Source organism: Takifugu flavidus, chromosome 1 (genome assembly GCF_003711565.1).
Source record: "Takifugu flavidus isolate HTHZ2018 chromosome 1, ASM371156v2, whole genome shotgun sequence".
In the NCBI taxonomy this organism is placed as follows: Eukaryota; Metazoa; Chordata; class Actinopteri; order Tetraodontiformes; family Tetraodontidae; genus Takifugu; species Takifugu flavidus.
Window position 1 is genome coordinate 14,669,855 of NC_079520.1, and position 15,284 is coordinate 14,685,138.

General features: G+C 43.5%; 1 protein-coding gene across 3 annotated transcripts in view; it reads left to right on the plus strand.

Annotated features, from left to right (window-relative positions):
• The window catches only part of LOC130531019 (ras-associated and pleckstrin homology domains-containing protein 1-like), a 31,757-nt gene that overhangs the window by 12,546 nt on the left and 3,927 nt on the right, over positions 1–15,284 (plus strand). For 2 of the 3 annotated variants that reach the window (XM_057042740.1, XM_057042824.1), the window contains 17 exons: positions 954–1,082; positions 1,206–1,317; positions 1,412–1,545; positions 1,763–2,014; positions 2,440–2,589; positions 2,827–2,997; positions 6,280–6,354; positions 10,457–10,534; positions 11,279–11,353; positions 11,548–11,632; positions 12,211–12,332; positions 12,429–12,494; positions 12,721–12,864; positions 13,207–13,317; positions 13,803–13,901; positions 14,052–14,172; positions 14,364–14,494. In XM_057042740.1, coding sequence (XP_056898720.1) covers positions 954–1,082; positions 1,206–1,317; positions 1,412–1,545; positions 1,763–2,014; positions 2,440–2,589; positions 2,827–2,997; positions 6,280–6,354; positions 10,457–10,534; positions 11,279–11,353; positions 11,548–11,632; positions 12,211–12,332; positions 12,429–12,494; positions 12,721–12,864; positions 13,207–13,317; positions 13,803–13,901; positions 14,052–14,172; positions 14,364–14,494 — 2,055 coding nt within the window. The remainder of the gene's footprint in view (positions 1–953; positions 1,083–1,205; positions 1,318–1,411; positions 1,546–1,762; positions 2,015–2,439; positions 2,590–2,826; positions 2,998–6,279; positions 6,355–10,456; positions 10,535–11,278; positions 11,354–11,547; positions 11,633–12,210; positions 12,333–12,428; positions 12,495–12,720; positions 12,865–13,206; positions 13,318–13,802; positions 13,902–14,051; positions 14,173–14,363; positions 14,495–15,284) is intronic. The other variant, XM_057042911.1, reaches the window with a different exon arrangement.

The window sequence follows — 15,284 nt, forward strand, 5'->3', positions numbered from 1 at the left end:
GGATTTGACTCAGTCATTCCAGGACTCTCCATTTTTTAAAGACGGCCTCACGTGTTCCTCAGCACCCCCAATGCTCGGGAGAATTCACGGTGGAGTCTGATGGTGATTCTGCTGCAGCAACACATCCCCACACCCTGAGACGTCCGCGCTTCACAGATGGGATGATGTTCTTGAGCTGGAATATTGTATTTGGTTCACGCCAAACATGTTTTCTGTTCTGGTGTCCAAATAATTCAAATATAGACTCATGGGTTCTAGGAACATAATTCAATTGTCCGTCCGGCCTTGGTGTTTCCCTCAGACAGCAAAGCTTTCCTACTTTCACACCTCCCATGAAGGTTCAGCTCTGTCTCAGGCTCCTCCTGATCAGAGAAGCACTTTTACAGCAGCAGTACCAAGAGTCAGCTGGAGATCACCTGACGATATTTTCAGGCTTTTGGAGACTTCCTTTAGAACCCTGTGGTCTGCTTCCTTGGACAGAGGGACCCGGGCATGTTGGCAGATGTTTAAAAGTCCCCCACCCTCACCAGACTCACTACAGTCCTCTGCCTGATGGCCTGACAGCTCTTTCAATCTCACCACAGTGTTTAATCTCACTACATGTCAGGAGCATCCTTCTAAGGGATGACTAACAATACTCTTCTCATAACTACCTGATGTGTTACACTTATGTGTGATTTTAGCCATTGTCTTTTTTTTAACACTTTCTTTGGTTTCAATTTCAATTTAGTTATATTACTCGAATCTGTCAGTACTTTGAAAATTGATATTACATATCTACTGTATAGTGACATGTAAAATAAATCATTGGATTTCATGATTTCTTTTCTGTCTTCAGATAGACACATTAAATAATATCCAGTCTAATAGCCACTAGGCAGCGCTAATAACTCACAAATTGACACGTTTGTCTTTCAGTCTTTTATTTTGTGCTTTTGTTTCTCTGTCTGAAGATGGATCAGTTGTCAGATGAGGAAGTAGACATCAGGGAGGAAGAGGAGGAGGAGGACAGTGATAAAGAGGACCAGGACCTTGATAAAATGTTTGGAGCCTGGCTGGGAGAACTGGACAAACTCACACAGGTACTCTGATGTCAGGACGGGTGGTTTGAATGTCAGGTGTCCCAGTATTCTGGGAGTTTGTGGTATATCGACAGTGAAGCAAACTGTGTTGCACACTTTCCTCTTGTTTTTCCGTCTGTCAAGAGTCTGGATGACGGGCGTCCGGCACAACCTCAATCCCAACAGAAGGCCCCACTCAGACAGGAGACAAACATGGCCAACTTCTCTTACAGATTCTCCATCTATAACATTAATGGTCAGACGCATGTTTAATTCCTACTTCCTGTGATGTATTTGGCTGCACTTGCTTCTTGTCTTTTTCTCATGTTCTACTTTCTGGGTGTTTGCAGAGGCATTGAATCAAGGGGAGAATGTCGACTTAGATGCTCTTATGGCTGATCTCTCCTCCATTGAACAAGAGCTCAGCACCATCAACAGTAAACCCAACAGCAGCATGGCCCGTCTGGGGCTGACCGACACCAAGGTGCACAAATAGCATGTCTCAGGTCACAGAATCTCGGAATGCTCTAAAATTGCTTTTCAGGTTAAAGGACATTAAAAATAAATCAGCTCAGATAAGGGCTATGTTTGTTTGGGCAGTAAATAAAAAACTATGCATCAATCAGAACCCGGTCGCATCCTCTCCCAATATTATGTGGTGCCGTGTAGAGAAAACAATGACAGAAAGTTTTGGTCTCCAGGTCCGTCAGAAGCCACCGGCAGGCCGCAGCAGCAAGCAGCAGCAGCCAGGAGGGGGCAGCAGCGGTGGGGGTGGCAGTGGAAGCAGCAGTAACAGCGTCAGTGGGGGTGGCGGCAGCAGCGGGGCGAGTAGCAGCAGCAGCAGCACCAGAGCGTCACCAGCTGGAACCATCAGAGCTGCCACAGGGCATCATGGGAAACCAGCTCTGGCTTCTAACTTCAGCCTCGATGACATCACTGCCCAGCTGGAGAAGGTACAGTGTATAAATGTGTAGATGGATGGGGGCCAAAATATTTGTTGCTGTTGTGGTCCAGGAGCTGAGCATACATATATCTATATATATTAAAATAGAATAAAACCGTTTGTCTTTACAGTGGCACTAGCTTGAGAACCTACCCACTTTGCTGGCCAAGTGAACCAAAGTTGGTCTCACAAGTATAAATTTGCAGAGTGTAATTGGATCTGTTCACTGAGCCCATCCTTAAGGGGCAGTGTCAGATCTTAGGTCAGTGCCAGGGAAATGAATCGATTATGAACATTCCGTGGTTGTGGAAAGTGAAGCTTGTGAGCTGCATCTAAAATATCTGCTGCTTCTGATCAAAGGAAGCTTGATGATTGGGCCCGGAGGCTTCCCACAGATTTAGCTGTGTGATTTCACCTGCGTGTCCCACTCCTCAGGCCTCTCTCAGCATGGATGAAGCTGCTCGGCAGACTTCCTCACACTCTCTCAGCTCCGCCTCGTCTACGTCGGCCACAGTCCGGCGGTCCGGATCATCTCAGCGCCAGCATCGCCGCACGGGATCAGTCGGCACAGTCAGTGAACATGAGGTAAACAGGGATCTTTAAGGACCTGACAAACATGAGCCGAGTGATATAGTTACCTCGACAAAGATCAAATGATGGCAGATTCAGTTTTGTTCATGTGGATGTATTCAGTTTGTTCATTTATTGAGATATTGCCAAATTTGAGCGACTGGAGTCCACATTGAGAACTCGCACCTCTTTGTTTATTGATTGAAACAAGCTTTGTTCTGCTCGTAACTCCACCTTATCGTGTCTCTTCAGGTGTGCACGTTCATCCACTCCTCACGCTCCTCCATCACCTCAGCTTCTGGGATTTCTGTCAACTCGGCTTCTTCCATGGACTCACTGGACAGTGTTCTTCACTCCAGTGAATCAGACGCTCAGCAGTCCACGTTGGTACCTTCAGCTGGAGCAGGTCATCACAGCTTGGAGGTACGTTTTCATTTCTAACAATGAATTTACATTTCTCATCCCATTTTTCCTGTTAAAAGGCAGCAAATGTCTGGGTGTTGTTACATCCTGTGAACCTAACACAAATGATTTCAACAGCCTGGCACAAATCTCACTTTACCTTAGGAAAAATCGATAAATAACTGCAAGATGAAGGAATCAGAGGTTCACAGCAGCTGGAAAAATACTGACAAAGTTAAATGTGGACAAAGTTAATGCTCTCCAGTAGAGTCTGGAGTGTCACACTGCTCTTAGAAACAAACATGCCATTCATTCTTGTGGAGTTATAGATGGCTTTCTAACCTTAAAACTGCTGTGAAACAACCAAATTTGGTGACAGAATTTGAGAGCCTCGCTGAAGTTTTTCCTTCCCTCTGTCAGCAGATTCTCACAAGCCATTTTTATCGCTTCTTTTAACAACACAACTGTCCCATTTTGTATTTGTATGTCCTCATTTAGCCTTAAAGATTATTGGCCTCGGTGTCGTTCAGTCTGAACAGGAAACCTGAAAAAAACACACAAATTTGTTGAGCAGAAATCTGGGTTATCGCTCCACTTTGCTCTGTGCTGCTGTAAATCTGAGCAAGCGAGAGAACGGGCCAAATTAGAACCACAAGAGTTCAGAGCCGCCAAATGAACGGCGACCAAGAATCCACACAGGGAATTGCTGCGATGGAGTCTTTGGAACTCTAAAAGTCTAAAAGTACGCAAAGAAAAAGAGATCAGACGCGCTAGGTTTGTGGAAATGGACTAGTCCATCTAAGGCTGAGCAGGGGAGATTTTTATTTCAAAAAGTTTGCAGAAAGCTAAAATCTTGGTAGGATTTGTTATAGTCTCATATTATGTTGAAAAAGCTGTTAGAGCAGGAGCACAACATGATCCATGAAGCTGTTCAACAGCATCAGAGTATCCAGTATCAGAGTAACGTGCATTTCGACATATTGAAGTGTCAACATGTCACACGTCCACAGCAGGAAAATGTATGTGAACCTTTTCAGAATTTTGTGGATTTCTGCATTCATTTGTCATCAAGTGTGATATGATCTTCATCTAAGTCCTGGGTACGAATGGCTCTAAAAAGCTGATCTTTCATGTCTTTGGTGAAAACACTCGTTCAATAGTCTGTTTTGGCTATTGTCCTGTTGTGTCACCAACGTCTGCAGACTTTCAGTTTTCCTGAAGATTTTATGAATACATTTGGGACTTCATCGTACCTTGAATGCAGGCTGATGTGCTCTTGGGGGTGGCTTTGACTGGTCTCCTTCTTCCTCTTGTTAGAGGAGCCACGGTCCCAAAGGGTCTCAGTTTGTAGGTCGTTTGTATAAATGTGGACTGGTGAATTTCTAAAGTCTTTGAAATCACTTTCCAGCTTTGTGTAAATCAACCCTTTTTTATGATAGATCTTCTGAAAGCTCTTTTTGGTGAAGCAAATGCGTATTCTTCTTGTGCGGAGCAATCGCAAACAGATCCTGTGGTTTTAAGGATGTTTTTTTGTGAATTGAAGATCAGATCACATTTTATGATAAATTTCTGCTGAAAACCATTAAATATTGCAAGTTTCACATCCTTTTTTCCCCCCACACATGTGCTGCAGTAAAATCAGCAGAACACCTTCATACTCTCATGTCTTTCTAGTGTGTTTTAAGGCTAGCTAGTTTAATATCAACTGGTCGGCCACCGCCAGTACAGCACCGTTACCAACTTGAAAAATTACAGATTGGAGATAGAAACATTATAAAATTGGATCAAATGAGATTGTCATGCAAGTTTTTTCTTTTCTAAACAATAAATGTGACATTCAATATTTGCTCAAATGCTGTTCCACATATTTTTGTCTGCACTTATGATAATTCTGCCCCAGGTGCATCACTGAAAATAAGATGCATTTGTGTTTAAATGATTTGGACAAATTTACCGTATGTCAACATTTGTTCCAAATTAAAATATAATAGAAACCTTTAAATTTAAAACAATGTCGGAGGATGATGTGGAAAGTTTAGTCATTCAGCTTCATGGGTCTAATTTCATCATGACAGAGCCTGAGGTTTAATGCAGTTTAACACGGTTTAACACAGTTTACAGTCAACTGACCAAGCAGCTCATTTTAGATGGACTGGAACATAATGTCTTGAGTGAAAATAGATTTTAAATGTTCTGAAAACATGGAATTTTTTTTTTTCAAAAGCCCTCTCCTGACTTTATTAGCATGGGAATGTGTGGATAACGATGCGATTTTGTGTTTTAACCGTTTATAAGACAAACAGATGGAGATTTAAGTGCTTGACCAAGCATGTAATCACAGCATCATAGTTTCATATCCGCAGCAGTGGCCTCATGGAAGTGGAGCTCTCTAGTGTCACAAATTTCTCCGTAAATCTATGTTACGGGTTATGTTGTTTAATATTGTGTGCTAATACCCAGGCTAAAACCTCCGGCTGACCCTGCTCTGCTGTGGATGATGCACATACACTGAATGTCAGCAGCTCGGTTAATGGTGACCCAACCCCCACACACAGACAGGAGCGTGCACGCCCACGCACGTGTCATTGCTGGTCACAACTTGGCCAAAGGGAAAAGCTGGCTGCCTGTAATCATCTGTGTGTCTGACCTAAATATCATTTTTAATCTGTAGTTATTAAAAAAAAAAACTCGGTGCTTTCTATAAAATGGTTTCTAGTGATGGAAACACACACATGCACATACGCACCAAGATGAAATACTCTAAATATGTTTTGTAGCAGCACTGAAAATAATAATGCGCCGATCAATAAATTAAATATATGTGACCCAGTGCTACTTTTTAGTCAGTGTAAAAAAAGGGAGCCAGCGTCGTTTCCTGCGTGCTAAACAGTAACGTGCTCGCGGGGATAAGGTGACTAGCAGCACTGTCACACGTGCACATTGGTGGGATTACGCACAGCTCAGCAAAGCCACATGTTCGGCCAAATGCCTTTGGAATTCACAGCATCAGTACATTCAAGGAACATAATCAAAAAAAGGAATTTCAAATAAAAAGGAAACCATCCCAATATAGCAAATATTCATCTTTGTTAAAAAGCCGGGGGGGGGGGGGGGGTTACTGATTGTTGGTTAATATAGGTGTTATCACTGTGATCTGTTAATCACGTTCTCAGTTCACCTTCACAGGTCTGCTGTGTTTGTGCCGCTGCGCTCTGCTTCACCACCACTGCTTCAGCTAAACTCTCCCAGTTCCTCCAGCAGCAGATTCACTCACTGGGACTCGCTCTGTCTGTCTGTTTAAAGCACTCCTATCTGGACAAGGAAACCTCTCTGATTCTGAGAAACATAGCAGGAAAACCCTCACACCTGCTGACCAAGGTGACACTCTTTTCAATACTGCATGACACCCCCCCCCCCCCCCCCCCCCCAACCTGCTGCATGGAATCTCTTCCCTTTATTCCCAAAATGAGAAGTCAGTGAATGTGTTTGAATTGAATCACTATAACATGGCTGCCCTCCATTTTAATCCCTCTTTCCTTCTTTTATAAAACCCTCTTAAATCTTTCCAGCTCAGGCAGTTCTGGTGGTAACTTTGGTTTTGATGTGCTTTAGAACCAGTCTGCATTTTCATCAGATGCTACAGTTTCATGTTTTATAATTAATTTCAATTAAATGAGCAAAATTTGTAAGTGGTATCAAGATAATGCATCTGTGCTCTTCTACCTTTGAGACTCTTCCAAGTGTGATCTAATAATGAAATGTACTGCTGAGTGGAAATGCAGCTCAGAAAACTAAAAGTATAGCCTGTTCTTGATATATAACACACAAGACTGGAACTAGCCACTATCTAAGCTGCATGCCTGCCTCTTTTTTAGCCAGATCATGCATGGAACCAGCTCCAAACAGCAATAATAATGATAATGTGCCTACAATGTGTGTGACAACTCTGAACCAGCTACAGCAGCCCAGTACCTGGACTGGTTTAGGCTTGGATCAGTCCACAGCGACACCTTCTGTTTTGCAGTCCTGTGCTGGTCTGAAGGAGATCATGATTTACTGAAGCCTCTGTTTAGTTACGTGAACCTTTTGCCCAGAAACCTGCAGCATTGTCCTCGGTGTTGGTGCTGGTCAGACTGTGCATCAGTAATCTGTTGGGTTGTGGTTAATCAGCCCTGATTGTTCTGTTTAGTAATCGTTGTTGGGAGCTCAGCCAGGTGCAGTTATGGAGCTTAACGGATCAGCTTGGAGCCAGTTAGCACTAATCAATGATGGGACTGATTACAACTTGTTGTTGTTGTTGTTGTTGGTGGTGGTGATGAGCATGTTTGTGCATGTGAAGTGTACAGTAATGCAATGATGCATTCGAACATGAGGGTTTTTTTCAGGATTTCTGTTTGACATCTGACATAATGTTTTTTTCTGTTGTATTGTGGGTAATTTCCTCTGTGATCCTGCCACGCTTTAGGCTTCTCATTGGTTAAGGTCAAAGTTTTATTTGGGGGAAGACGGTATTAAATAGAAAGTAAGTCAGGAGGCTTTATTCTGATTGGATCTGCGTGTGTGAATTGATTGGACGTTTGTGGGGATCAGGCAGTTTGATTGGATGCTTGAGAAACGTGCCGGATCTACAGAGATAATCGTCTTTGGTGCAGAAAAAGGTGATTCCTCAGTCCATCTCTCTCTCGCACACACACACACACACACACACACACACACACACACACACACACACACACACACACACACACACACAAACACAAACACAAGGACACTAAAATCTGTTCTGTGTCTTTAAGGTAAAATTTGTCGCAGTTTTAAGCGATGCAGACACCTGCTTGCTAGTGCTAATGTAATGTAGCACAAGATCTCCGATAAAGACGGCCATCATTATTACCAAAGTGAGGCCATAGTTTACCCTTCTCCTTTTTGTCAGCTGTATATTAAACAGTGAAAATATTATCCCAAGTTTTGGTTGTCCAGACCCATTTTAGTATTCTGAAATGTTCCTTTGATTAGCCCCAGCTGTAGAACCCAGCTCCTTTAGTCAACATCCCACCCAGGGGGTTGCTGCTGGCGCCCAAGGAGGCCGATGGTGTTTGACCTTGTAGCATCGAGGGCGAAGGCTTTGTAACAGCAATGCCGCCATGTGGACGGCTCCTCCGTGAGAGGGAGGGACGGCCAAATGACGGCCATGACACTCAAGAAAAGTGAACATTAACACTGGAAGACCAGCAGCGTATTAGGGGGGTGGGATTAGTGGGGGATAATGAATTTAGGATTGAGGGTCCAGTTGCTTAAAGTCAGACAGCTGCAAAACAGCTGCTATAGCCTAATAGTGTAATCCTACTGTAGTTGTGATTCATAACAAAAATGATCTGTGTGTGTGTGCGTGTGTGTGAGTGTGTGTAAGTATGTGTATTTATGTATGCACTAATGTTTACAGTCATGACTGTGACATATTCTGGCTGTGTCAGTGTTGCGCCGCCTCTGCATTAAATGCCTTACACACACACACACACACACACACACACACACCACACACACACACACACACCGCTGTCCCACTTCTGCTGCCTCTGTATCAGTCTCATTGCTCCACTTTGCTTCGAGCCTACGGCAGCTCAGAAGGGCCCCACTGGCTGTGACTTCAAAGGCAGGAGAATCTTCCCTGGTTGGGGGCTAATATTAGCAGCTCTATAATGTAGGTCGGATCCATTTGGATGGAATTTGTTTTTGCTGCAAGTGACAGTATAGACAGCTGTGGGAGGCACTGGAGCAACACAACAGGAGTCAACATTTTATATGCTGAATTTTAAAAATCATCATTAAGAGCTTTATAGGAGGCCGATTTAAGATCATTAGATTATCACATACAGATGGTACAGTGGATATTGTCTTTAGATTAAAGTCATGTGTCATAATCCTTTTAAATGTATACTTGAATGAATCATATCATGGCAATGGGATCAACAGCTCAACATCTTAGCATTATAGTCTACGGGTGACTTGTGGTTTCCCCACCTTATTATTGAACTGGATGTTGTTTTATTTATATTTGTTTGTTTGTTTCTTGCCATCTTGCAAAGCCCCAAAGGTCTTTTTCTCTGCTGAGCTTTTAGTATGAGTGACGTGCTACTTCATTGGATAATAACTAGTTATTAGATCCTACAGATAACAGACGGATTAGATCCACACAGCTGTGGCGTTGATATTAGTGCCTCCCCTAACAGATTACACTCTAATGTGTCACTGCGGCACATTTTTATTGGTGCTTTTACTTTTAAATCTCTAATAATTGCGACCTGCAAAAACCAGTGTGAATGCAAAATTCAAATCGAAGCAAATTTAAAATGGAGGTGGGGAGGGCTCAGAGAGGAGCCAGGGGATAATATTATTATAAACAGATCACGGCCTCCTCGTGGGGAAGCGGGCAAAGCAGCAGAGCTCCGCCCCCCAAGCTCTGAGCAGCGCCGCTTCCCTGCCGCCTCCTCTCACTGCTTCTGCCTCGATCTGCCGGGGAGGATGTGACAGGAGGAGGTATCGTCTCTCACTGGATTCAGCAGCAGCTCTGGACGTTTGTCAGTGGCGTAACCTTTCACCTGGAAGACAGCTGCACCTGGAATCAGCCAGCCAGCCAGTCAGGGTGCTGGACCGCTCAGTCTAGGCAACAGTCAGATTAGTATCAGACAAGGCTAGTTTTGTTTTTCCTCCGTCCTCTGAGGGCTTTTGTGCCAGGTTTATTTTTGTTTTCAGGTCTCGTGCCTGCGCTCTGCTCTCGCGGAGGTAAAGCTGGCTACCTCTGCTCCCTCATCCACACTTTTGGCCCGGTCGCCTCTTCACGTTGCTCGCAGCTGACTTTGCAGATCAGACCTGCTCTTTGCCAAGTTGTCAGAAGAAATCAGCCTGAGCCTTCTTCTCCTGTCGTCTCCATCTCACCGGGTCGTGGTCGGCAGTGGCAAAGACGTGACAGTGTGCAGTGAAGGAAAAGAGAGAAATAGAGTGTAATGTAGCTTTGGAGCATCAATCTACCAACATCCCCTAATAATCTCAAGAAGTTGATGATGAAGACTGTGAAGAAATGAAGAAGCTGGAGGTTTTTGTCATTGTCAGCAGACGGGGCTGTGTTGACAGAACATGTGTGTTGTGTTCAGAACTGGGCTGTGTGGTTGCCTTTACTATTCCATCGTTCAATAAAATGGTTTCCTGGCACATATCAACATAGCAAAAGCTGCTGCAGAAGGACCCTGAAGAAGCTGCAGATCTTTGGGATGTTTTTACTCAAGCAGACACATAAGTTTTCATTTTTTTAAAAAGAAAATTCGACCGTCAGTAGAGAATGAATGCATGTTGGAGGACTCAGGTGGGTGCCGACTTTTTCACTGATCGTGCGTGACTGTAAATTCTAGAAAGTGCTGTCAGAGGAAACGTGTCTGCCGATGCTGTCTGCTTACGCTCACTATGTTTGTATGTGCGTGTTTAGGAGGAGCAGGCTGCCAAACTCAAGGCGGAGAATATCAGAGTTGCTTTGGAGAAGATCAAGGAGGCCCAAGTTAAAAAGGTCAGTGGAGGAAAACTGGAAAACTGGGAGTTGTGTGTCCAGGTTTATGGGTCAGGTCATTGTTACTCAGCAATGAAAGCTCTGCTCGGTGACAGCTGGGGTCATAACTCTAGCACACACACACACGCGCACACACACACACACACACACACTGAGTGAAAGAGAGCACTCAACATAATGACTTCCTTAAATCAGGCCCCAATCCCTCGCAGAGATTCTGGATTAATAGTCTGGATTTATTACACACAGAAGGGGAATCCAGCTACCTGTCGATATTAAATCCGTACACTGATCCTGTTTGTGCTGGAATAATTTGTCAACCTGTTATTTTTGGATTGTGTAGATTAACATGAATTGAACATTATGTGAAGACTTCTCTGAACAGTTTCCTTCTGTGGAATGTGATGCCACTGTGGGTCAGACCTGCCTCTGGACGCAGGGGTCACCATCACTTCATCCCACTGAAATCTATAGAGTGATAGAACATTGTCTTTGAAAGGCCGCACAGAGTTAAAGCGGATGAATTTGAACGTTAAATCTGAACAGAATCCCAGAAACATCGGTCTGTTCTGTACAGAAGAAGGGACTACCGGTAATATTCCTCCCACCAGATGCTCAGCGTCTGTCAAGAGTCCCAGAATATTTTTAATTCAGTTATTTCTGCAGAAAATGGAGCTCAGAGATGTTCTGACTTTGCAGTAAGAGCTTAAATCACCGTCGCCTCCCTCTTATCGTCTCTCTCAGTTGGTGATCCGTGTCCATTTGTCCGACGAGAGCTCCAAAACCATGATGGTGGATGAGAGGCAGACGGTCAGACAGGTAAGGCTGCCAAGTCTCTACAGGTGGAGTACAGAAAGACTCCTGTGTCCTGCACGGAGTCACACGGACACCGTAATACCATGACAGCTTTGACTTAGCTTTACTGTCTAATATTTATAGTGAATCGAGCTCCTCTTTATTAGTCTGGTTAAAAGTACGTCATTGTTCTGCTAACTGTGTCTCCTGTTCTGAAGGTTCTGGACAGCCTACTGGAGAAATCTCACTCCGGCTACAGTGCAGACTGGTCACTGGTGGAAACGCTCTCAGAGCTGCAGATGGGTAAATGCAATTACACAAATGCTGTTTTCATCTGTGTTGCATCAAAAAACCTTCAGAATCTGCTGCTGCAGCCTTTTTTCATCCTCATGTACTGTAGTTAGTAGGTAGCACGGTGTGCTGCGGCTATCAGACTACACAGATCTGCACTTACACACGTACACGCTACCCTTGTTTCCAGCCTTGGGATAGGGGAGGGAGGGAGACGTTTGTTTGCCCGGACAAACTGTACTTCAGATTTGACTTTATACACACACACACACACACACACACACCGTGTATGTAGGTCCAGTGCAGTGATGCATGTGATCTAACCTACATCTTCGGGGCTTCTGCCGTACAGCCTTGTATGAAAGTGTAGCTTGTTTGGCCATGCTCAGAAAACTGGAGCTTTTTTTTTTTTTTTTTTTTTTTGCATTTACAAATCAAACCCTTTAAAACACGGAATGCTGGTCAGCAGATTCAGGTTTCTTAACCTTTATCAGGTTAAGAAAGGAGGCCAACATACATAAATGTGCACAACCATTGCCTTGTGGCTGCCAGGTAAAAATTTAACATTTTTTAACAAATTTAACATTCAGAGCGCATTTTCGAAGATCATGAGAACCTCGTGGAGAATCTGTTAAACTGGACCCGAGACAGCCAAAACCGCCTGATGTTCACTGAACGCATCGAGAAGTATGCTGTGTTCAAAAACCCACAGGTAGGATGTTCGTTCAGTGAGAGGCAGCATGTGTGAGTCAAGCTAAATATGATTTAATAATGCTAATCTGGCCCATGTGCTTCCTGTCTGCAACAGAACTATTTGCTGGGGCGGAAGGAGACGTGTGAGATGACTGAAAGAAACAAAGAGGCTCTACTGGAGGTTTGCTGGCTTGTTTTATTTTCTTCCCTTAATATATTCTCCTCAGAATTTTATGGGTTTAAAAGGGTCTTGAAATATATTTTAAAATCCCAACTTCATCGGAAATTAAATGGGAAAATGGAATGTAATTGTAAAAAAACAGCCCTTCATTGTATTATGAGTCAACTGTTTTTTAGTATCCTTGTGCTTGTTTGCTGTTTAAAAGTGTGTGTGTGTGTGTGGGCAGGAGTGTTTTGGCGGCAGCTCTGTCTCCGTTCCAGAGATGGAAGGATTGTTATGGCTGAAGGAGGATGGGAAGAAATCATGGAAAAAGCGATACTTCCTGCTGAGGGCTTCTGGCATTTACTATGTTCCCAAAGGAAAAGCCAAGGTGAGCATCTATACAATGGAAGGACAACATCGAGAATATAACCCTTATCAATATATATTTATATTTGGTAGTAAGTCCCCAACAGAAGCCAGGTACCACCGAGAGGTTTATAATGTCGTCACAATATACCGCTACATTTAACTGACCACTGTGAATTTTAAAATCAGGCAATTTTATACGGTCACGTTGACTGTTAACTCAAAACAGGAGACATCAATAAGGTCATTTGCACAGTTGGAGGTAACATTTGTGATAAAGCACCATATGAATGAGACCAAGTGTCAACATTTTAATCATTGAAGAGCCAAAATATTTAGCTAATTCCTCCTTGTTTTTGTTCAGGCATCCAGAGACCTGGTGTGTTTTCTGCAGCTTGATCATGTCAATGTCTACCTTGGCCAGGACTACAAGAGCAAATACAAGGCTCCTACAGATTACTGCATGGTCCTGAAGGTATATATACATGGACCAGGGATCTGAAGACCTGTTTAATAGATTAGTATCAATACACAAACAGGTTTGACTAAACACATATGTTATTTGTAGCAGTAGCAAGACGGGGATATGGCTGATAGCTCCTCTCATTTGAAGACAGTGACTGATTCTCTAAACTTGTGGGTTACATTGACACTCAAGTGCAACTATTTGTTGTATTCTATAGTCAGAATGCCCATTTTTGCCTGATTTAAGCTTTTATTCCACGATCAAATTCCCACCCCAGATAAACACTGAAGTAGTCTGCACGTCAAGTCTGTAAATTACTAGCGATGGTGTACGGACTTTACACTGCCCTACACTGCCATCTAGTGGTGTAAAGTTGGAAGAGCCGTTTTTACCTAAAACACAAGGGAATATTAATGTCGATCATTCATTTATTGATTGTTCACTCGTGTAATAATATAAAAAGAATACTAACTTTGTTACTAACGTGTCTGTAGCATCCTCAGATCCAGAAAAAGTCTCAGTATATCAAGTACCTTTGCTGCGATGACATCAGGACCCTCCAACAATGGATCAATAGTATTCGCATTGCCAAGGTAATGATTTAATGTGTTCTGACCATTTGCTCACTTATTTGGTCAGATTTGTCTGTCTGAATTAAGACTTACATAATCTCGTAAATCTGGAATACATTATTTAACGTTTTCCTTTAATAATATTTAATTCTGTGTTTGTGTGTGTGTCAGTATGGGAAGCAGCTGTACATCAACTTCCAGGATGCCATGAGAAAGACAGAGGCAGCGTACGACTGGTCCTCCCTGTCCTCTTCTTCCATTAAATCTGGATCCAGCAACTCCAGCCTTCCAGGTGGGTGCAGAATTATTATGATTATTGATATTAGCAAATCCAATAGTTCAAGTTCTCATGATATACAGTGTTGTAATTACAATATAATGCAGCAGACAAGGAACACCACGATAACTCCATGTGCCCGTTGCATTGATCGTTATTGTTAAGACTAAAACATCACCAAAGTTGTTTGTGTTCTGTCATCCCAGAGTCCCAGTCTAACCACTCCAGCCAGTCGGACAGCGGGGTGTCTGAGATGGCGTCCGCGGGCCACACCCGCTCCCAGAGCGTCGTCAGCTCCATATTCTCTGATGCGTGGAGGAGAGGGACACAAGGAGAGGTACAGGCACACACAACCACACGCTGTCTCACGTTCTTCTGTCTGTCTTCAAACATTCTCTCCCATCGGTCCCCTTCTGCTTCTCTGCCAGCGCTCAAAGGTGAAGGGACGTTTGAGGGTTCCTCTTTGCTCAGGAGGAGGAGGAGGAGGAGGAAGTGGAGGTTGGGCAGACACTGATGTTACAGGCCCAGTCGCAGTTTGGCAGCATCCTTTAAGATGCTTAACTGGTTGTTTTTTTGGATGAAGTGCCCTGGGATCGTATTACTAACTTATTTTAATAGAAATGTAGCAGCTGTGCTCACATCGCTCTGGACTTATTGCAGAATTGTTACGGATCCGTTGTGGATGGTTTTATTTTCTGGATGTTATAAGATGAAAGGACTGATGTTTGTTGTGGTGTACAGGGTTTCTCCTACATAGAGGCACGTCTCTATGTATGTAGAGAAAGCAGAGAATAAAAGATGATCTCTATGCAGACCAGTCATGCTTACGTCATGCATGATTACTGTTAACATTTGGAACGGCCTTCTTTTAACACTTTGGCGTGGGGCATTAGTAAAGTCATTTTAATTGACTAGTACTTTGGAATGTACGAAGAATAATCTGCATTTGTGCAAATGGTGATGTTGCACTGGATGCTCCTGGCTTCTTTCACATTAGCTTGCTTAGAAACATTAGCTTGCTGATTTGTAACAGTTCTTCTGTCCTCTCGTCCCTCATTTCTTCCCGTTCACCTCTTCTCCACGCCTGCCTCTGTCCCGTTCTCATTGCCTCGTGTCTTCTTTTCCAG